The sequence below is a fragment of the Hakea prostrata genome, chromosome 9 (genome assembly GCF_041222555.1).
Source record: "Hakea prostrata isolate BN-2017 chromosome 9, UWA_Hpros_2, whole genome shotgun sequence".
NCBI classification, from domain to species: Eukaryota; Viridiplantae; Streptophyta; class Magnoliopsida; order Proteales; family Proteaceae; genus Hakea; species Hakea prostrata.
Genome location: NC_142608.1, coordinates 8,232,586 through 8,255,052, shown reverse-complemented (window position 1 = coordinate 8,255,052; position 22,467 = coordinate 8,232,586). Strand labels below are relative to the sequence as shown.

Here is a 22,467-nt window from a genome sequence, read left to right as displayed (position 1 = left end):
CATTCCTTTGGATTCTCCAGTGTTCAAAGAAGCAGTCTAACAGTGCAAGTTGGTTTTTTGACATTAACACCTCATGGGATGAGTGGTCGCTTTTCTGACACTCTACTCTTTTTAAAGACTTCATTTTCTTTGGATTTTTCTTTTTATTTATCAAAAATTATTCCATAACACCACATGTTACAATTATTATTTGTTGTATACATTGTTACCGAGAAGAAGGGGGGGGGTGGAACTCCATTTCATACACACTATCAAAATCATTACTAGTTTGACTTCACAGAGGCAAGTATGATTACTACTTTCAGTTTCATATTTGTTAATTAAAATCAAAATCATATGTTATCATGCAATGTTGCTATTGTATTATGATGAGATGAACTTTTCTTTTATGATAGTTTTGCATTATTATGAGTTTTTAGTTAGCTTATAAATAGGAATTATATAAGTCTTAGTATGATACTCATGTCACATGAAATGGTTGATTAAAAAATGTACACTAAAATGTTTGCTCGCCCAGGCAACACCTTGCGGCTGCATAATTTCCATGGATCTTAAGAAGGCTCCCAAACGCCTTGGTCACCTTGCTGCGTTTGTTAACTATGCTTTAAACACCAAGAGCATTAAACTTGGATTTTAATCACCTGATCTGAGAAGAAATAGAATATAATCTGGCTGTCTCAATTCCTCCAACTGAGTGGCATATATAGGTTCTAATGGCCTGCATTCCTTAAATGATTAGGATTAAGAAGTCCTATCTTAGAAAGGAAACTAATTCCCTCCATGCATGAAGGGTTTTAAAAGCCTAGTAAGTAATTAAAATAAGGGTAATTTTCATCTGGACCCCCTGAGGTTTGATCTATGTCATTTTTAGTCCAAATAAATGGACACTTTGCATCTACCTCCCCTAAGGTATCCAATAAGATCAATTAAGGACAAATTATGATTTTTAAGACCAAAATACCCCATATTAAGTTCCAGGTACCCAAGAATCTCTTCCCCTGCTTTTTTTTACTCTCTCTCTCCAGTTGTTTTGTTGGCGCGCGTCGCTTCCTTATCGAACGCAAATCAAAACTCAGGAAGACGCTTTCATCCTTTGAGCATAATTTGGTCCACATCGCAGATTCTCTCCCTTTGTTTTCATGGTCTGAACTTAGGTTTTTGTAAGCACTCATGAAATCAGAAGGCGTTGACGAAGAACTGAAACAAACCTCAATTTCTGTTCCGGATCAAAGAAGTCACCATGGTGAGTCGAGTTGCAGAAGAACCAGAGGCGGTGGTGGATCATCTTCGAGGTCTGGTGGTGAGAAATTACTGTGATGACGTTCTAATCCGTGATGGGCAAGTGGTGGGTGAGAGTCTTGGTGGTGCTGCATCTTTCGTATTTAACATCCTTGACAATCTCTCCATCTCCTATCATTATGTTTCCAAGGTCAGCCCTGATTTTATTTACTGTCCCTCAAGAACCCATCTTCTGTTCTTCCTCTCTGAACACTATCTTCCATGCTTATTTCACCTCTGAGCCAGATTCTAATGAGTTTCAAGACCGTGTTCTCGAAAGGATTTGTACATGTGATCCGATTAACCCTTCAGACCTTCCCGATTCCCAATTTGATTTCGGACTGGCGGTTGGTGTTGGAGGGGAGATCCTGCCTGAAACCCTCGAGCGTATGCTTGATATCTGTCATGTAGTTTTTGTTAACATTCAAGCGTTAATTCGTGAATTTGATCCTGTGGATGGGACTGTGAAGTTTGTTTCCCTCAGAGAGAGTGGTTTCTTTCATCTCATACCTCGGATTGGCTTTCTTAAGGCTTTGCAGAGGAAGCTACTGGGGTATAATAAATATGGGGTATTTTGGTCATAAAAATCACAATTTGTCCTTAATTGATTTTATTGGATACCTCAAGGGAGGCAGATGCAAAGTGTCCATTTATTTGGACTAAAAATGACATAGATCAAATCTCAGGGGGTCCAGATGAAAATTACCCTTAAAATAAATACCAAGAAGACTCATCTGTTGGACAAAATATTAACTAATTGACCCAAAAAAATCATGGTCCAGTATAACTAGGCTTAAAAGCTGAAAATGAAAACTAAGTATGAAGAATTTCGTACTCAACTCATGTACCATGTTTAGGCCACTAAGTAGGCCGATTACAAATGAAACCCAGGGAATGAAGGCGTAACATAACCCATACATATATCAACCTTAGGTTATTTTCCTAAGAGAAAAGTACTTTTTTATGCTGGATCTGCACCGTCCCCCTTCCCCAGACCAAAAAATATATTATTAAACCCCAAATTATCAAAATTTCTAACTTGTGGTTTGAATTTTGTCCTTTTCTAAGAAGGCATGTGATCTAAATCTCCACATTCTCAAGAATTTTGAGATCTCGCTGGTAAGGTCTGTCCCTTGTCATGGAAGGGCCTCTCTTGCTCTCTTTTTCTGTGAAGAAAATAAAGTGCCCACTTCACTTTTCTGTTTCTGCCTTAGAACAGTGCCCTAACAAATTTCCCCAGAATGGAAAAAAAAAATGATCTTTCACTACTTGATCCAAAATAATGATCGACAAATGCTAAAAGACTACTGCTGAAAAGGCTTCCTTAGAATGAAAGGGATAAAAAGGTTAATGCTTCAAAAATTTGTTACGGAACTAAAACTCCAGCAAATAGTTTTTTCAATTCGATTATATATTCTCAATGCAATAAGACAAATAAAATAGTCTAAACATAATAAATAGAAAACAAACTACTTGATCCAAATAATAACTGATAAATGCTAATAGAATGGTGCTGCAAAGGTTCCCTCGGAATGAAAGGGATCAATAAAAATAGCACCTCCAAAAATCATAACAAAACTTAAATTCCAACAAACAATTTTATTCTTCTTGTCAATGGCAATAAAATAAAATAAAAAATCACATAGTCTAGACTTAATAAATAAAAATAAATTCATACCTTAAATCATAAGGAATAGAATCAAAGGTTTTCACTTACTACCATTAATATCACAAAAGATAAAGAAAGTAAGATGAATACCATGTCTTACTGGCAATCTGGCATGTCATCCCATGAAACCATCAACTAAAATACTCACCGTGAAGAAGGATGGAAAAGAGAAGCACAAAACCATCCTTGTGTACATCCAAGCTTTGCGTAGGTACTCTGGAAAAAAAAAAAAAAAAAAAGACAAGTTAGCAAAGTTCCCCTGAAGGTGTTTGACTTTGAAGTAATGTAATAGAAACACCACGCCTATTTTTATATTTAAATTTACATGTAACTCACTAGACTGATCCAGGATGCAAATGTATATTTCTAAGGAGATGATAAGAAAATATAATTTCTAAACTGTTGCCAACAGAGCTCAAAAATCACACAGGAATGGGAATGGAAATACTCAATAAATAGCAAATCACCTACTTTGAAGAACTATATGAAGATAGAAAGAAATTCCGTGCAAGTTCTCTAGCTATATCTTTCAGAAGTCAAACTCCAAAAATTCCATGAGGATGGCAACGAAAATTTAATCGTACATCTTGCTAATTGCATACAGAATCAGAAAGCATTTTCTTTTTTGAGGTCTTCACTCGCAAGAGAAATGGAGAAGGGGGGAAAATAAAAGTGTAATTGTTATATAGGAAGACACAGAAGTACTCAACCACAGTTTAAGGAATTGGAATCATAAATCTGATTCAGATTCAAGTAGCTATGTACTTGATTTTAAGGCTCAGAAAGTTCCAGAGAAATTGAAATGGAATCGACATGGACCATTCCCATGCCAATTCTGCTGAGAGTAATTACCATGGGATTGAAATATTAAATAATTAGGTGCCTTTAGGGTCTTATTATCTTTCCATGCTTACTATTTCTCCCTTGCTTTTTAGCCCATAATAAATAGAGGAGACCTCAATAATTAATGACAAGTCCACAATTTTCTCTTAAATTTGATTTCAGCTTTGGCATTAAAGCCCAAAAACATAAGAAATTGATAAGATCTACGTGGATATGAATACACAGCTGTAACTGGAATGGAGATTTGATCTTCTGTAGTTTCCTTTTTCTTATTTTCTATTTTCATAAGAACAGAATTTTGGACAGAATATTCTGTCATATTATTCTGTAATATTTGTTTCTATTTTGGACAGAATATTCTGTCATATGTGTTTCCTTTTTTGTGGACAGCATATCCTGTCCTAAGAGATTGTAATTGAAGACTGCAATCTATAAAAAAAGAGGCCTGCAATTCTGGGAAATGCATCCAGAATCGCAGGAAGTTGTTCCATTCCTGCTGGTTCTTCTTCTTCTTCTTCTTCGTTGCTTTCTTCTTCATTCTAGAATCTGGTTTTGATTCTTAGAGTCTGACTTCTGACATGGTACCAAAGCTCTTGTAATCAAATCAGTGTTTTTCAAATTGAGGTCTTCTAAGAGAGGTTTTGTTTCTTCTATCTTGGTGCGCAGCCACCTATTGCTGCAACTAATATGTCTTAGGTCAGTTTTTTTTCATGTAATCTGATCTTCCTATATCTACTGCCTATAGTGAAGACCCCAGAGCTTGGATTGACTTCAGTTATACCACCCTATCTACCGATCTATTCTGTATTCTGCAGGATATCGTTTGATATGCTCTCCAAGTTCTGGGCTGCTGTTCCTTGTGTTTCTAGGCTGTTGTTCATGTTCTGATTGTGATTTTCACTACGATGCTAGTGCCGTTTATACCAGGTGAGTTTTCCTTACAGATCTACTTCAGTTTTTCATGTCAGCCATAACTGGTGATTCCACCATGATTACTGCTGAGTTTAAGGGACCTTTAGGAAATAATGTGAATGTATAGATCACATCTATTAAATTAAAAGGTAGTTTCAACCACGGATCGAGGTTTCAGTTTAGAGGCCGGTTTTGACCTGGCCACAAATCGAAATCTCCAGTTTTAGATCAAAATTTCAGTCAAAACCTGGTACTATTTTTTCTTTTTTTGGGAAATTTCAACCCTAGGTTTTGGGCCTTATATGATCTCCATTTCATCTAATTGCCTCCTATCTATTTAAAGCATAATAAACTGGAACTAGTATTTTGCCCAAAAAAAAAAAACCACTGAAAAGTTATCATTCAAGTATATACTAACAAATGACTAGTTCTGAGCAATACAAATTGTATATTGCATACAAGCATAGAATCATCAACATACATGAATTGTTTGATAGAATGGTTACATATACAAATCAAGGAAATACAATGACCAACTAGATTAAGTGATGGCTCATTAAAGGCATGAACAAAACAAAACCAAAAAATTGGGAAGTTTGAACTGTTGAGTATGGCTCATGCTTCACATTCTTTTGCCAATAGACATAGGGGTCAGAGTAGAGGCCTTTTATCACTTTGGGCCTCAAAGTTTCCCTTGTAGTTTGGGCTTGGGCCCATGAAATCACCAAATACAAGAGAAATCAACAAATATAGGTTGAAACCTAAGCTACGAAACCAGGGCAGAAAGATTTTAGAAGAAATAATCGACCGAAACTGGTCAAACCTTGAATCAAACAAAATCTGTGAAAGTCTCATTTCGACTTTCAATTTTGCAAGCATTTCAGTTGAAACTTGTTCCATGGTTCCAACTATTTATTATGGTCCCAAGCTGTTTGTGTCTATGTTCTTGCAAAAGATAAGCTCAAATCTATTGAGTCCGATCCTCCTGCCGAGATTAGCAAGTCCTATGCAAGTTGGACCCAGGAAGATGCTATAATTAAGATCAGGTTATGGAATACCGTGGAACCTAACATAGCTGCAAATGTTATGTTCCACACAACTGCCAAAGCAATATGGGAAGATTTGCAAGAAACATATTCCCAAGAAAAGAATATGACATGTATAAATAGTAATTATGAGAAATTATTTAAGTTTCGGCAGGTTGATAATTCAGGACTATTATAATTCTTTTAAAGGCATGATGAGGAGTTGAATGTTTTTTCAGCCTCTTACTACCGATATTAAAATGCTTAAAGCTCAAAGGCATGAATTTTTTTTGTCCAAGTTTTTTGCTAGTTTGAATCCTAAGCTAAAAGCAATCAAAGGACATCTCTTAGCTAGTGAACATGTTTCCAATCTCAATGATGCCTATTCCCAACTCCAACGAGCATCGATGAAAATAACCTCATAGGAATGGTTATAAAGGAGAAAGTAAAGCTTTTACTTCTATTCGCAGTAGGGGTCGTGGTCATGGTTTTTGGGGAGCTAGTCGATCATCTAGAGGTTGTGGTGGTCAGCTGACAGGCAAATCAACTCACCCATGTTGTCATAGTGGCAAAATTGGACATGTAGTAGATACTTATGGGGCAAGCATGGGAAGCTAGAGTGGCCAAGCAACTTGTCAATCATGTTGTGTCTGATGGTGGTATGAAAACAGTAACATCTAATGATACTGCTTATGGGCCTTCCTCTAGGGTCTATCTAAGACCCTATGAGATTATGAATCAAATACTTCGTCACTTACAAAACATTGAAATAGCTACCTCCACATCCACCGGTAATTCTGCTACAACTCTTTCTCATGCAGGCAACCCAGCCTTACTTCTACATCCACCCCTTGGATCATCAATTTAGGGGCTTTTGCTTACATGAATGATAAGACATTCCTATTTAGTTCATTCTCTAAATCCACTACAAATAGTTTTGTTGTTATTGCTAATGGGACTTCCACACCTATCTTAGGTTCTGGAAGTGTTTATCCCACACCTTCCCTTACATTAACATCAACTCAACATGTTGCTCACTTTCATTTTAATTTATTATCTATAAGCCAGTTGACTAAAGCCTTGAATTGTTCTATAAACTTCGCCCCTACCTCTTGTATTTTTCAAGATCTTCACACGAGGAAGACGATTGTGGAGGATGTGAACGGAATGGACTTTACTGTTTACACTATGCTGCTCCAACTGCTGCTCTCTCCAATAATGGCATCTTTGTATTTCAATGGCATTGTCAACTAGGTCGTCTTTCTTTAGCTAGGTTGCGACATTTATTTCTATCTTTTAAGTCTTTATCTAAATCAAACTGTGAGACATATGAGTTAGGAAAGCATCATCATGCCACCTATCCTCCTCGCTCTGTCCCTCGCAATGAGTCCTTAATTATACAAAATCATATATTTAGTTTTTGCGATTCCCTTGGCATGATTCATCAAACCACTTGTTTTCATACTCCTCAAAAAAATGGAGTGGCAAAACGTAAGAATCGTCACCTCTTGAAGGTTGCACGAGCTCTCTTGCTTCATCTGAATGTGCCCAAGGGTTATTAGTGTAATAGTATTTTGACTGCATGTTAGTTGATCAACTGAATGCCCTCGCCTTTGCTTTCTAACAAGTCCCCTTTTTAATCGTTTTTCTTAATGGAGAACCATTTTTAGTGCCCCCTAAAGTGTTTTGTTGAGTTTGCATTGTACATAATGTACACCATACTACTAACAAGCTTTCTCCCCAATCTACTAAGTGCATCTTTCTTGGGTATCACGCACATAGAAAGGTTTTCGGTGTTATGATCCTATTCATCGTAAACAATTTGTGAGTACTAATGTGACCTTCTTCAAGGATACTCTATAGTCTATACTATTCAAGTCCATCTCCTTTCGGTAAGAATCTTGTCCTTGATGATGCTCCTCCCATTCCATTTTTTTAGTTTGGTCGACAAATATTGCCCTTGTACAGGTTTATTAGCGTTAGCGTAGGTTGGCGGGTCATATTGTGGATGGTACAGATCCTCATAGTGATACTGGTGTATCTCCTCCAATGCATGATGATACTAGTCCCACTATGGTTCCATTTTCACCCTCTCCACTAGCAAATTCTTCTAGTGGTGACCCTCTTCTCACTTCAGATGACTTACCTATCACCCTCCAGAAAGGTACATGTACTTGGTATGCTACGCTCCAATGTCGTTTACCTTATTTCTAACTATGTGTTTGTCTCTCATTTACCTCCTATTTTTTGTCACTTTGTTGTTTCCCCTTTTGTCACTCATATTCCGACCCACTACAGTGAGGCCCTTAAAATCCCTAGTTGGAAGGCTACAATGGATATGGAAATGGATGCTTGACAGTCTCGTAATACATAATCTCTGGCAGATTTACCCCCTTGGAAGGATTTAGTACGTTGTCGCTGGGTGTACACTATCAAGTATCACTTTGATTGTACGGTTGAAAGGCACAAAGCTCACCTAATAGCCAAAGGCTATACTCCAACTTAAGGTGTTGACCATTTTGATGCTTTCTCTCCTATTGCTAGGCTCAACTCTATTTGAGTTCTAATTTCTTTAGCTGTAAATCATGACTAGCCTCTTCTTCAGCAGGATATAAAAAAAAAATGCATTCTTGTATGGTGACCTCCATGAGGAGGATTATATGAAGCAACCTCCTGGGTATGTTGCTCAAGAGGAGGATCATACTTGTGTTTGCAAGTTACATAAAGAAATTTATGGTCTCAAACAGTCTCTGCGGGTTGGTTTGAGAAATTTAGTAGTACTGTGGAGTCTAATGGGTTTGTTTAGTGTCATTCTTACCATTTTATTTTTGTTCAACAGCAGGGTAGCAGTATAGTTATTATGGTATTGCATGTTAATGATATAATTCTTTCAGGGAATGATGTTGTGGTTATCAATGCAGTTACGGCACACTTGCAAAAACACTTATAGACTAAAGACTTGGGTGACCTACAATACTTTCTGGGAATTGAGGTAATCCACAATCAAAAAGGAATTAGCTTGTCTTAAAGGAAGTATGTTTTGGATCTTTTAACCGAGACTAGAATGCTTGCCTCCAAACCCATTGACATCCCTATGGAACCTCAGTTAAAATTTGAACTATATGATGGTGTATTGTTGGATGATGTCCATTGCTATAGAAGTCTTGTTGGGAAAGTATCTCTCAAAGTTACACAGCATAATATCTCTTATGTTGTAGGAGTATTAAGTCAGTTTATGCAGTCTTCTAAGAAAGCCCATTTGGATGCAGTGATGAAAGTGCTTTGGTATCTTAAGAGTGCTCCTAGTAAGGGACTTATTTATCGTTCTAATCGGAGTATGGATTTAGTTGCCTTCTCTAATGCAGACTGAGCAAGATCTACAGTTGACTATTGGTCTACTACAAGTTACTATACAATTCTTGAAGGAAACCTTGTGATTTGGAGAAGTAAAAAACAATCAATTGTTGCCCGATCTAGCACTGAAGTAGAGCATAGGGCCATAGCTCACACAGCTACAGAGTTGATGTGGATTCATTCTTTACTAGAGGAGATAGGGTTTCCAATTTCCTCTCCAACAAAGATGTTATGCAACAATCAAGCTGCCTCTTACATTGCTAGTAATCTTGTGTTCCATAAGAGAAGAAAGCATATAGAGGTGGATTGCCATTTGTCCATGATGCTGTTAAGAAGAAAATTACCCTAACACCCTTTGTATGTTTTGTTGATCAATTAGCCGACATGTACACCAAGGCCTTGTTTGGACCTAGCTTTTCATCCATCTGTTCCAAGCTGGGCATGGGAGATTTATATGCTCCAGCTCGAAGGGAAGTGTTAAGATCTACATGGATATGGATACAACTGATATAGATACAACTACAACTAGATTGGAATTTGATCTTCTGTAGTTTCCTTTTGAGTTTTTTATGAGTAACTAACTTAAGTGGGGGTAAAACTCTTGTTGACTCACTTAAATGGGTTAAATTACAAGTAACTCACACATAACAGACTCAATTAGTCTCAGATAAGTATCAAAATGAAATTACCAAAATACCCTCCTGGTATCAATTTATAAAACTACCCTTGTGTCTCATCCAATACCAAACCCTTAGGTGGGTGAAGGTGATCTTCTTCCTACACCACTGCCAGAAACCACCACAACCCTGCCCTGTTGGCCACCACCGCCCCTGCCTTCCCCCTGCCAAAAATAGCTTGATTCGTCCTCTTCTCTTTTCCCCTCTGATTCATTAATCGTTTACTCGGGTTTTCGATAGTCAAGCAATTTCTGGCAGGGGGAAGTTGGGGGCAATGGCGGCCGGCAAGGGAAGGGGGTGTGTTGGTCTCGAGCGGTGGTAGGTTGTTTCCAGCAATGGTGTAGGAAGAAGATGGGTGAAGGGGTAATCCCCTCAACCACCCAAGGATTGGGTATGGGATTAGACACAAGGTTAGTTTAGTAGATTGATATTAGGAGGGTATTTTGGCCATTTCATTTTGGGACTTACCTGAGACTAACTGAGTCTGTTATGTGTGAGCTCCATGTAATATTGGAGTGAGTTACATGTAATTTAACCCACTTAAGTGAGGCAACAAAATTTCACCCCCACTTAAGCGAGTTACACATAAATAACTCTTTCCTTTTTCTTACTTTCTACTTTTATGCGAACAGAATATTTTGTCATTTTATTATGTAATATTTGTTTCTATTTTGGACAGAATATTCTATCATATTTGTTCCTTTTTGGTGGACAGCAAATCATGTCCTAAGAGATTGTAATTGAAGGTTGCAGCCTATAAATAAAGAGGCCTGTGATTCTGGGAAACCCATCCAAAATCGCAGGAAGTTGTTCTGTTCCTGCTGGTTCTTCTTATTCCTTGCTTTCTTCTTCATTCTAGCGTCTGGTTTTGATTCTCATGAGTCTGACTTCTGACAGAAATCTTTTTCAATTTTCACATTGTTCTCTTCCGCCATGCTGCCCCCAACACCCTTGGAGGCCATGCCTCCCCATCTATCATTTAATTTTTCTTTAAGCCACATAAAAGGATGTTCTCATTGCTCACCATGCTTAGCAGAGTCCAGAGAGGTCAAATGTACTCAGTCTTAGCCTTGCTTCCTGAGCAGCCTCTTTAGAAACAAGGGCAAGATTGTATGCATTTGACCATCTCCAGACCTTGCTAAGCACGGGAGCCTTGTGCACTGGATACCCTCTTTTATGTGGCTTAAGAGAATGTTAAGTGATATGGGAATCACTTCAGTAGATCCAATATGCCTTTACTGTGACAAGGCTACTATTAGTACAAGCCCCCAACTTTTTGCGTTCAATAGAATATTGAATTACTTCATTTATTGAGTTCATCTTGTTATTTTCATTTTAGAATCCCATTTGGGTTTTAATCAAGGATTAGGCTTATTTGGTTTACAAGTCTCTTAATATATCTTTAAATACTCATGTAATTGTCGTTAATGGGGGAGAAAATAGAGAGGAAAGAAGTAGAAGATATGGAAGGAAGGAGGGGAAACCTGAGAAGAACCAGGGGATGAGGGAGAAGAGATCTTATAAGAAGAAGAAGAGAGGGGAAGAAGGGGAGTGCACACACAAAGCTCAAAACTTTTCCATTCCATAAAAAATAACAATGATTAGCTAAGTGTTTGAAGATAAATTGATGTAGCCTCAGGATTGAGGGCCAGTAACAGGATCAAACAATTGAATTCAGTAGGCAAGTTAAGACTTCTTAATCCCTGCGGTTGGGGGCTGCAGGGGCTGTTTAGGGTCTAGGATGTATACGGAAGAGTGGGACAGGTGTGGCTAGGGCTTATAGGCTTTGGGTTGAAGAAAATTCAATCTGAATCTACTTATTCAAATTCAGATTCAGTTTCTAGGGTTTAGGGAAACTTTGGTTTCTAGTTCTAGAGTTTCTAGGAGGTGGCTGGGAAAAGGGAGTGGGATTCAGGTGAGGGATTGGAGAGATCTAGGATACGGGAATCAGGGTTATCAGGTTTTGGGGAAGGTGGTGATGCCACAAGCTAGGGAAGGGGATGTGAGGATTAAGGTTGGGGGAGAAAGAAGGATGCCGCAGGAACGGGAAGGGGACTAGGCTAGATGCAATGGGAGGGAGAAGAGAAAGAAGGGTGGGATGCTTTACTTACTACTTGAGAACTTGAAGGCAAATCGCATGAACAAGGCCACAACTAGGCTGCCGTAGGGTTTCCTCCCTTGGAAACCCTCGCTCCAATTGGTATCTCCTTCAAACAAAATTTATTGATCGTCAAAATTAAATTCCTTACATGTATTAGGCTGTATTTATGGCCTACGCTGAATGACTCAGACTAGGATTCAATTTTGAGATCCAAACAAAGGACTCAAACTTTAGAAAGGGAAAAAAACTAGGAATTCTACGAGAACTTCAAACTAAATGCAACTACAAACTAAAAGAACTTCCACTCCAAGAATGAATCCTATTTAAGATAAGATTCCAATTTAACTACTCCTAACTAGACTAGGACTCTTTAACAATTTAACAAGGATTAGATTCAAGTACCGAAACAAAATTAGATTTGGACCCATACCAACATGCTGAATCCAACAAGACTTAATTGGGCTTGATTGGGAGTGCCCAAATTGGAAAAACGCCCTTCATATGGGTCAGACCTCTTTTTGGGCCATAAGGTGCTGGGCAGCAACCCTAGGCCCTAGTCTTTGGGGCTTCTCTTGGGCAGGCACTGGAACTTCACGTCATAAATTAAGAGAATCACAAACCTCCTAGTCCTTAATTGAACCCAATATGAGATATTAGAATAAAAATAACAGAATAGACTCAGTAAATAAACCTAAGGAAAAATCTTAAACCAAAAACTAAATTGGACCCTATTCATCCCGATCTGAGCTCCCAACAGATTGGGTTGATCCAAGGCTGTGCTTCATCAGGGAATGTAGCCTATGTGCCAGCACCCCCATGTGTCTATGCCCCTACTCAAAACAAGCGAACAAAGTGTCTTTTAATTTGGGAAGGAGAGAGAGCTCATGAGAGTACTAGCCTAGGCCAGACTCCAGGACAGAGATCCTTTTCCCTATAAACAAGGATCAAAACTGAGTAGATTCTTGACATCTCTTTAAGTTAGAACTTCCTAAATACCCACACTTTGAAGGAAGGCATTATGAAATTTTTTCTACTAAAGGAGACAAACACTGTAGGATGTCCTCCACTCACATATATTTACCCAACCCATCTATCAATATAACCACCCATATTTGCCTGGCACATGTACTTCAAATTTGATAGAGCTTAGTAAGGGTAGTTCCCGTCTGTATTTCAATGAGATGACCTCAATGCCATAGTTTTCACAAGTTCCAGAATATGAAGGAAAAAAATTAATAGAAGGCATTATAAAATTTGACTTTGGAGAATCTAATTCAAAACTCAAACATTAAACAACACAAAAATTGAGCTGCATGGATTAGTAAGATCTTGTATGTGCCGGTCGTGTTGAGCTAATTCGGTCAGTTCTCCAATCCTCCTATCTCTATTGGTGTGGAATTTTTCCCCTTCCCAAGTCTATCTCTTTGGAGATGGAGTCCATCTTTTGTGCCTTTCTCTGGAAAGGCCAGGAATCCTCGCGATTCCTCCGCCCCATCAGCTGGTCCAATATCTGTCGACCTAAATCTGAGGGGGGCCTTGGAATCCGTAGAATCCATGATGTCAACTCTGCCACTCTGCTTCGTCTCATTTGGAAAATTGTTTCCAAACAAGATTCCATCTGGGTCAATTGGGTCTACTCCTACCTCATTAAATCCAACTCTTTCTGGTCAGTCCCTATCCCTTCCAACCCTTCCTGGGTCTGGAGGAAACTTCTTCTCCTCAGACCATGTGCTCTCCCTGCTATCACCATTCAAATTTCCTCTGGCCTCTCCACAAAGTTCTGGCTAGATCCGTGGCATCCGATGGGTATTCTCCTCTCTCTTTTTCCCGCCCGTACCGTCTATGAATCCCGCATCCCCAAGTCTTCCCTTTTATCGGACTTCATCTCCGATGGTTCTTGGACCCCTATCCCCCACCCTAGCCTCACACAAGTCTGGAATTCCCTTCCGCCCATTATCCCCTCCGCTCATGACACTTTAGTTTGGCTCCCTTCAACCTCTAAATCCTTTACCTCGGCCTCTGCTTGGAACCTAGTTCGTGCCCCTTCCCCCCCCCTTGGCCTCCCCTTGTCTGGTTCCCTGGTCATATTCCCCGTCACGCCCTTACCCTTTGGAGAGCACTAAACCATGCCCTCCCTACCCAGGCCTTCCTTATCTCCCGTCATATCCCTGTGAACCCAAAATGTATCTTTTGCTGGGCCGGAACCGAGGACATTGAGCATTTATTTTTCTCTTGCCCCTTCTCTAGTTCCCTCTGGAGAAAAGCCCTTGCTTTCATTTGGCCCCGCTCCCGCCGCTCATTTGGGTTTGATCGTGACTGGTTTTGGATTTTGAGTAATTTCACAGGTTCCTCTATTTGTGATCGGGTAGGTAAGCTTGTATATGGTGCAGTGATCCATCACCTATGGTGTGAGCGGAATCTAAGGCGTTGGACTTCTAAATCCCGCTCTCTCGACTCGATTTGGAACGCCATTTATTTTGATGTATCGGCTAGACTCATTAGCATTCCCCATCCCCCGGTTGTTGATACCCCAAGGAACAGGCTTATTGTTGTCTCCTGGGGCCTCAACTCCCAAATCACCCCTTCTCCCTGATCCTTCTCGCTTGGATTAGTCTTTGTAGTCCATTGTTTGTTTAATATCATTATTTATTCATCCAAAAAAAAAAGATCTTGTGTGTGCAGGATCATCATTAGAACCATCACACTTGCCAACCATCGATGAACTATTCGGATTAACCAACCAAAGTGAGTCATTATGTATTAGACAGAGGCAAAAACCTTGGTAACAGTTGGGCGATAGTAAAAAGTCATAGCAAACTCTCTAGCTACTTGTAATGAAAAATAGGTAAGTGGAACACCCCCTAAGCAATAAAATATGTTGACATGGGAGGAATATATTTAGTAGTAATATCATCTGCAATCACCTCAATTATGTCATAAGTTTAACTCCAAATATCAGGGAATAAAATTGAATACCTGATTCACTAACTGATTTTTAAATTTTTCAGGATGCAACTTCCTTTCAGAATGAAATGCATATGATACTTGGGCATCCATTCCTGTAAAGAGCAGCAGGAAAATCCAGGTTAAAAAGAACCTTGAAGCCCAAAAGAGAAAACAGTAATGAAGATGTATTCATTTCCAGTGATACACTATAGTACTTCAGGCATTCATTTCCAGTGATCCACTATACTACTTCAGGCATTCACTTCCAGTAATGCATTATACTGCTTCAGGAACAAAAACTAATGAAATACAATCTAACGCAGAAAAATACATGAAAAGAACTTTAGAAGTCTTAAGTCTTTGCATTATAAGTTACAGATCAACAGAGCTCCTAGTAAAAAGTGTATGAAGAGCCAACAAGAATGTCATTCTGAATTCCGAAGTCTCCAAAATTGCTTTCGTAGTGTATTTATTTTGATGCAGAATATCTGTCAGTATAATCTCCAGAGTGAGTATGAGGGTATTTTGATTTATTTGAGTGATTCTAGCTAGAATAAAACACATTTTATTCATATAGTGAATAAAGTTGAAGGAAGTTTTATAGAGTTCAATTCAGACTATGTGTAAGACAGAAAATTAAGGATGAAAGGATTCCGTGTAAATTTGTCAGAAATCCTTGTTCTCAAGCACAAAGGATACTCATCTCATACCTCTTGATGATCGTAGGTGAAAGAACTCACCCCTTTCGCGTCTGTTAAGGCCCTGAGATTAGGCCATGTGAAGGTGGGGGAGAGCGAGGGAGAGGGTTATTTGGGTTGGGGGTTATAAATAGGGTTAAGGTGTGAGGAGGTGGGGGGGAAGGTTTTACTTGAGTGTTTGGGCAGCCTATTGGCTGAGGGACGGCAGTGTGCTGTGCGGGTGACTGGCACCATTGTAACCAGTTTATCTTGTTTTGTTATTAATTTTCATATTCGATTCACAGGTTCTTATCAGTGTCCAAACAATCTGAGAATCTGGAGCAGAACACTAATCCACAATTTTATAAGTTCCAAACAAAAATCCTTCTAGCAACGACCAAGATTAATAAAAATTCACTGCAACAAGAGCTAGTGAAAAGGGAAAATCAGACCTTGTTGCCAGATTGTTGAATTCTCTTAGCAGGGTGTACATAAGAGTTGAGGAATTGGGTTTAGGTTGAAGATCAACTAATGGCAAAAATATCAGATCAGGCTGGACATGGATGATGGAGTCCTAGAGCTTTTCTCTTCAGTCCAACAGTTTTCCCCAACAGGGAAGAATGAGTACAGTAAATTCAACAATTGAAGAAAGGGATACAAGAGCAGAACAGAAATAGAAATAGAAAAGAAGGAAAGAAGAAACAATAGAGAACTCATAATGGAAATAAAGGAGGAAGTCTGACTTCAGAAAGGTCGGTCAGGATCAAACAGAAAGGAAGAAGAGAGAATCCAGTCACACAACCTCAGCACAAGCTTCATAGTGAACTGAAAATTCTTTGACAATCCATCCCAACTAATACTAATTGGTATTACAGCATATAACTATCAATTAGGTTGCACTCAAGACTACCAGAAATCAAGAACTACTCTCCTAAACATATAGAAATTGAAATTAAGTTGGACTCCATCTCCCATTGCTAAAGGGATACAAGAGTAGAACAGAAATAGAAAAGAAGGAACAAGAGAGAAACTGAGAATGGAAGTAAAGGAGGAAGTCTGACTTCAGAAAGGTTGATCAGGATCAAACAGAAAGGAAGAAGAGAGAATCCAGTCACATAACCTCAGCACATAGCTTCATAGTGAACTGAGAAAATTCTTTGACAATCCATCCGAACTAATACTAATTGATATTACAGCATATAACTATCAATTAGGTTGCACTCAAGACTACCAGAAATCAAGAACTACTCTCCTAAACATATAGAAATAGAAATTGAAAGTTGGACTCCATCTCCCATTGCTACTATGTTTATCTAAATCTCAATGGAATTCAAATTGCAAATAGTCATACTAAATGAAGATACCATAAATACCCTACAGATCTGAAGTCCAGTTTTGGAGCTTGAACTCAGTACTGTTTATTATAAGCATCTATAATGATCAAGTCATGATATTGCGACTGCATCACCAAAAATTTTCTTAATGAAAGTTTCCGCATAATAGGTACATAAGATTCCCCTAGAACCAAGAAACAGTTATTTGAACTTCTCTTGCTTCACGTAAAACAAACAAGATAAATGAAAAAGAAAATCTAGAAGGAATATGTACTTGAGATCAACCTGAATTAAGAACTTTTACAATGAAAAGTAAACACAAAAACTTATAAGGAAGGGGAAGGAAATGATGGGACAATAATTCTACAAGAAGAAACTTACCCATGCTAAAGTAGTTCCAAAATCCCCCACGGAATGTGTGGCAACCTTCCTGAACAGAAGTCAAGAAAAATTGTCAGTAACTGATTACTTCAATGTTGTAGGCAAAATTTTACTTGAGGCAGGATGAATAGCAAGGATAACAAAAACAAGAAGAAGGAACAGGAGATAATTCTTGATGTAGGTTAATTGACTGTATTCCCTTTTTCTCTTAAGTAGTGGGAAATTTCAGTAAGAATGATTTTTTGATATGAAGCCATTAGTATCTGTTCAGAAGTACGAAAAATCCGAAGTGTAGAGAAGCTATGATTTGAAAAACACATCACCTGGGGCCGAATGGACATCATATTAGCTATATCATGTAAATATCCATGTATAACTGAGTTTCCAGTAACTCTTAAACCTTCTACATTTGAGCCATCACTAGCCAGCTCTTACTAGCATACTAACTCAACCTGGCCAGTTGAACTCAGCCATCTCATCTTGGAATCATGATAAGTAAAAAATGATCTACTCAACAAAACACTATATACAAAATATTTTAAACATATGATATAAAACAATTGTAAGGTACCACACAGCATATGAATGGAAGGTTTCTTGCTTTTTGAATTCATCAGGTTCATTTTTCCAGATGAATGAATCAAAAAATAAAACAATCAAGAAACAACTGTACAAGGCAAGGGGGGAAGGCCACCACAGCTCGGGGGACTGCAGGAGCTATCAAAATAGAAAGATCAATGCCCCAAGTAAAACAGTGAATCTGTTCCTTGAGTATCTGATGTGAACCAGAATCTAGGTTTGGCTGCTTGAGGTAATGCCCTAGATCTAGGCTCACTCCAAGATCCTCTTCTTTAAGAACAGTCTTGTAAGGCTGAAAATACCTTTGGTTGATGGTCCTTTGATGGATTTAGGGTTTGTAGGGGTTAGCAGTGTCAGGGTAGATTCGGCCAGGCTTAGCAGTTTACAGTTTTAGGTTTAAGGGCTTGTAACCTTGCTATAATTATAGTTTCAGATCTGAGTTTTATAGTTTAGGTTTTGAAATCTACGGTTTTATAGGAATTAGGGTTTCTAGGGTTTAGGTCAAGCTAGGGTTAAGGTCGAGTGCTACTTAGGGTTGATTGAATCAAAGTATTGAAGGGTTTGAGGTTTGGATGCAGCATAGGAACTTGAAAATTCTAGGGTTAGGGTTCCTAATGTCGAAGATGTAATTTCCAGAACTACTAGGGTTTTAGGTTAAGGAAAGGGGTGGAGTTGGAAATGAGTGTAAGTAAGGGGAATGGGAAGCTAATCCTAAAAGGGTGAAGGGATTGCAGTTGGGGTTTGGAAGATATAGGTGATCTAGGGTTAGGAATAATTCTGGCTTTGTGTTTTCTGGAAAGTTCTATGCTGCCACTGGTTAGAGAAGAAGAAAAGAAAAATAAAGGGCAAGGGAGAGGGGCTGTAACTAAAGTTTAGGGTTAGGGGCGGGTAGGGGTCTAACTAGTATTGAAATGGGAGGCTGCTACAGAGGTTAGGGAGGGCTGAGGTAGATCCATGATGGAGGGTGAGGGGCTGGTTTGCAGAAATCAGGGTTTAAGGGGTCAGGTAAGAGAAAGGAGAGTAAGGAATGGAGCTGGGGTTGGGGAAAGGGGCTTGCACTTACTTGTGGTTGAAGAATAACGTTGTATCTCAGAAATTCTGAGAAAATAACTCACTTGAAGTAGCTGGCCCCCTCTAGGGAACCCATGACCTCTCTAGCTTGCCTCCAAACTCAATCAATATTTAGTTCATCAAATCAATCTGCTGTTTACAAAGTTTGAGGGCCTAATAGCCTATTGGAAGAATTAGACTAGGACTCAACTTCAGAAAAGAAATCAAACTTGGACTCTACTTGCAATCCAAATCAACTAATACTCCGAAAGCTTTAACTCGCACAAGGGAACCTTCGTAACTTAGTCTAGAGGAATCCAATTTGAGTTCTAAGAGTAGATGTAAATTCTTTGCAAAGAGCAGGACAACACTAGCTAGAGGACTCCTTCACAAATTAGGAATCCTACCCTAACAAGGAGTCCTTAACAACTTGACAGATAATGACTCAAAACTCAAAAACAAAAGTAGATCTAGGGTCCCACATAAATATTGGACCTAATGGAACCCTAAGTTGGACTCAACGAAAATATGCAAAATTACCAAGATACGCCTGGTGTTGCCTAAAATTAGGTGCTCTAGGATTTGGTTTACATCAGTATCAACAAGCAGTTTGGACGAAGGGGAGATCTTGTAGCTGACATCCCTACAATTGGCCTTCCAAATCCGATCATTAGACCGGGATTTGGGGGACCACCTGCGGAGTTTACACTCAAACCAAATGTGAAAAATAGTGGCACTGAACACCAAGCAAACTACAGTGTCACAGATGATGGAGCCACCAAAGGTATCCGAGAGCCAACGGCATTCTTTATCAAAGGGAGGGGGGTGTCTACAATGGGGCCAGATGGAGGCAAAGGCATGGAACCAAGTAGGCTTAGAAAAGGGGCAGGAGAAGAGGAGATGGGTGTATCTTCCTCAAGGTGGCCACCAAGGTTGGAATCTTGGTTTCGAGGCCACTTTTGACTAGGCCAGAAACCAAGGTTATGCTAGTTTCAACCAAAATTCCAATCAAAACTTGGAACATTTTGATCCAAGTTTCAACAGTAGGTTTCAACCCTTATATGATGTGTTTTTCATATGATTTCTTTCCTACCTATTTAAAGCATAATGAACACAATGGAACTGGTATTTTGTAAAAAAAAAACCACTGAAAAGTTGTCATTCAAGTATACAAACACATGAGAGGTTCCCAGAAATACTAACTCTATAAAATTGAACAAACTGTATTGCATACATGAATTATTTGATAGAAAATTACATATACAACAAAATACAATAACCAAAACGAAGTCACGGTTTTCAGTTCCAAGTTCAGTGCTTGGCTGGAATCGGTGGATCCATTCCCTCTCTATAGTAGTACTTTGAATACTATATGAAAGCTTCCATGACATGTTATGCCTAATGTTGTCCAGGAACTGATTCACTATGTTTCTATAGGTGGGATCATCAACATAATGTAGATATCCCATCCTAGGAAATGTGTCATAAGGGAAAATAATCCATACAATACCCACTCAAGCCATCAACAATGTGAAAATAAAAAAATGGGAAGTTTGGAACAAACCTTACAAGAATCTTCCGAAATCCACAAAGGAGGAGCAAATGGTGTGATTAAAAGCAAAGGAGTCACTGATTTAAGGTGAAAAAGAGGTTGAAACACAAAAAACTAGCAAAAAGAAATGGTTTTGGGGTTGAAACTCAAAGGGTGAAATCTGGCAGAAGCTATCGAAAGTTATCATTCAAGTATACAAACATATGAGAGGTTCCAAGAAATTCTAACTCTATTAAATTGAATAAACGATATTGCATATACATAAATTATTTGATAATCACATATACAGCAAAATATAATAACCAAAAACAAAGTCCTTGGTTTCAATTCCAAGTTGAGTGCTTGGTTGGAAAGGGTGGATCCATCCCCTATCTATAGTAGTACACCGAATACTAGATGAAAGCTTCCATGACATGTTATGCTTAAAGTTGTCCAGGAACTGATTCATTGTATTTCTATAAGTGGGATCATCAACATAATGTAGATATCACATCCTAGGAAATGCATCATAAGGGAAAATACTCCATATGACACTTGCTCAAGCCATCAAGAAAGCAAAAATCAAGACCAATAATTAATTTGGTGCCACCGCGGCCATCATTCTTTGTGCGGTGAGTCAGGTTACTATAGAAGTACCTAACAAGCTCTGGATATGGGAAGTTAGAAACAAACCTTATAAGAATCTTCCAAATCCCCAAAGGAGGAGCTAATGGTATGATTAAAGGCAAAGGAGTTCTTGATTTAAGGTAAAAAAGAGGTTCAATCACAAAAACTTAGCAAAAAAATGGGTTGGGGGTCAAAACTCAAAGGGCGAAATTTGTCGAAACTTGCGAAATCTCATAGATTTTGAGGTTTCAACCGACATCTTGGTAGAAATTTCAACTGTTTGGGTCAAAACCTGGTATTGATTCCACCCAAGCTTCATCTTCCTTTTTCAAAAACATTTTCAACCGAAATTTATACCATAGTGGGCACAAAGGGTACAAAAGGGGTTAACACTTACAAGGATATGATGGCTTTGAAGGAAAGAGAAGGTAGGGATGCAGCGGGAGAGGAGTAAATGAGTGACGAGGAATGCAGCCCTTGAACCAAATGAGTTTGAACCAAGGGATGGAGGGGAGGGGATTCTGATGGAATGCCAAGTTGAAGCAGTTCATGAATTTGTTAGGAGGGAAGCTAGATGAATTTGTTAAGAGGGGGCCATTGGAGATGAAATGAGATGGGCCGGTATTTATGAGGATACCAGAAGAATAGACCGCTTTGGCCCTAGTGTAGTGGTATAGGATGCCATGGGTCTGCTAAAGGTCTACCTTGAAGGAAATGAGGAACCAAATCCAATAGTAGTGAAGATGAACCTAAGGGCAAGTGGGCAATAGGGCAAAGCTCAATAAGCTTTCTCTAAAACCAAGAGGGGTTGGAGGGGAGAGGAGTAGTCCTAAGGAGTCAGAGTTAAGAAGATACGAGTAGACCCAATCAACTTAGGTGGACTTATTCTTAGAGGAGATATTACAAATCAACTTCAAGAGATTGGCAATATTGAAATCCTCAACCCAATGCTGACCTAGGTCACCTTCTTTCTTAGTTTCGTAAAATACGTCCCAAAGAAGGGGGTTAAGGAAATGAGTGGAATCATTCCCTTTCCAACGAAAGCTATAGAAGAGGGATTCCATGGCAAGAATAGTGGACCTGGGCAGGGCAAAGATGACACACCAGTAGATATAGGAGGTCTAAAGGATGGAGCGGACAAGGGTGAGCCTCCCTGCAAAGAGAGAAGCCTACCTTTCCACAGTTTGAGGCGTTTCCTGATAAGCTCCAGCATAGGTGTCCAGTGGTGACCCGAGAGACAGGCAAGAATGAGGAGAAGACCAAGAGAAGAAGCCAAAGGCATCAAGGAGAAAGTGAGTGAGGGGAGTGAAAGAGCTAGAGAGGAAGAGCTTGGACTTGAGAAGCTTGACTCTGAGACTAAATATAAGTTCAAAGAGGAGGAGGGCGTCCATAATGGCAGAGATGGAGCAGAGGTTGGTTGTCCAAAAGAAATAGATTTTGGCAAGGTCCAAAAAATTCAAATATGATCATATGGCCACTACTA

General features: G+C 39.0%; 1 protein-coding gene and 1 pseudogene across 2 annotated transcripts in view; one reads left to right on the top strand and one right to left on the bottom strand.

Annotated features, from left to right (window-relative positions):
- The window catches only part of DGK5 (diacylglycerol kinase 5), a 39,011-nt gene that overhangs the window by 9,171 nt on the left and 7,373 nt on the right, over window positions 1-22,467 (bottom strand). For both annotated transcript variants that reach the window (XM_089167753.1, XM_089167754.1), the window contains exons 7-9: window positions 17,198-17,246; window positions 14,836-14,918; window positions 3,096-3,163 (exon numbers count right to left, since the gene is read on the bottom strand). In XM_089167753.1, coding sequence (XP_089023879.1) covers window positions 3,096-3,163; window positions 14,836-14,918; window positions 17,198-17,246 — 200 coding nt within the window. The remainder of the gene's footprint in view (window positions 1-3,095; window positions 3,164-14,835; window positions 14,919-17,197; window positions 17,247-22,467) is intronic.
- Window positions 1,241-1,862, top strand: LOC149004470 (inositol 3-kinase pseudogene; annotated as a pseudogene).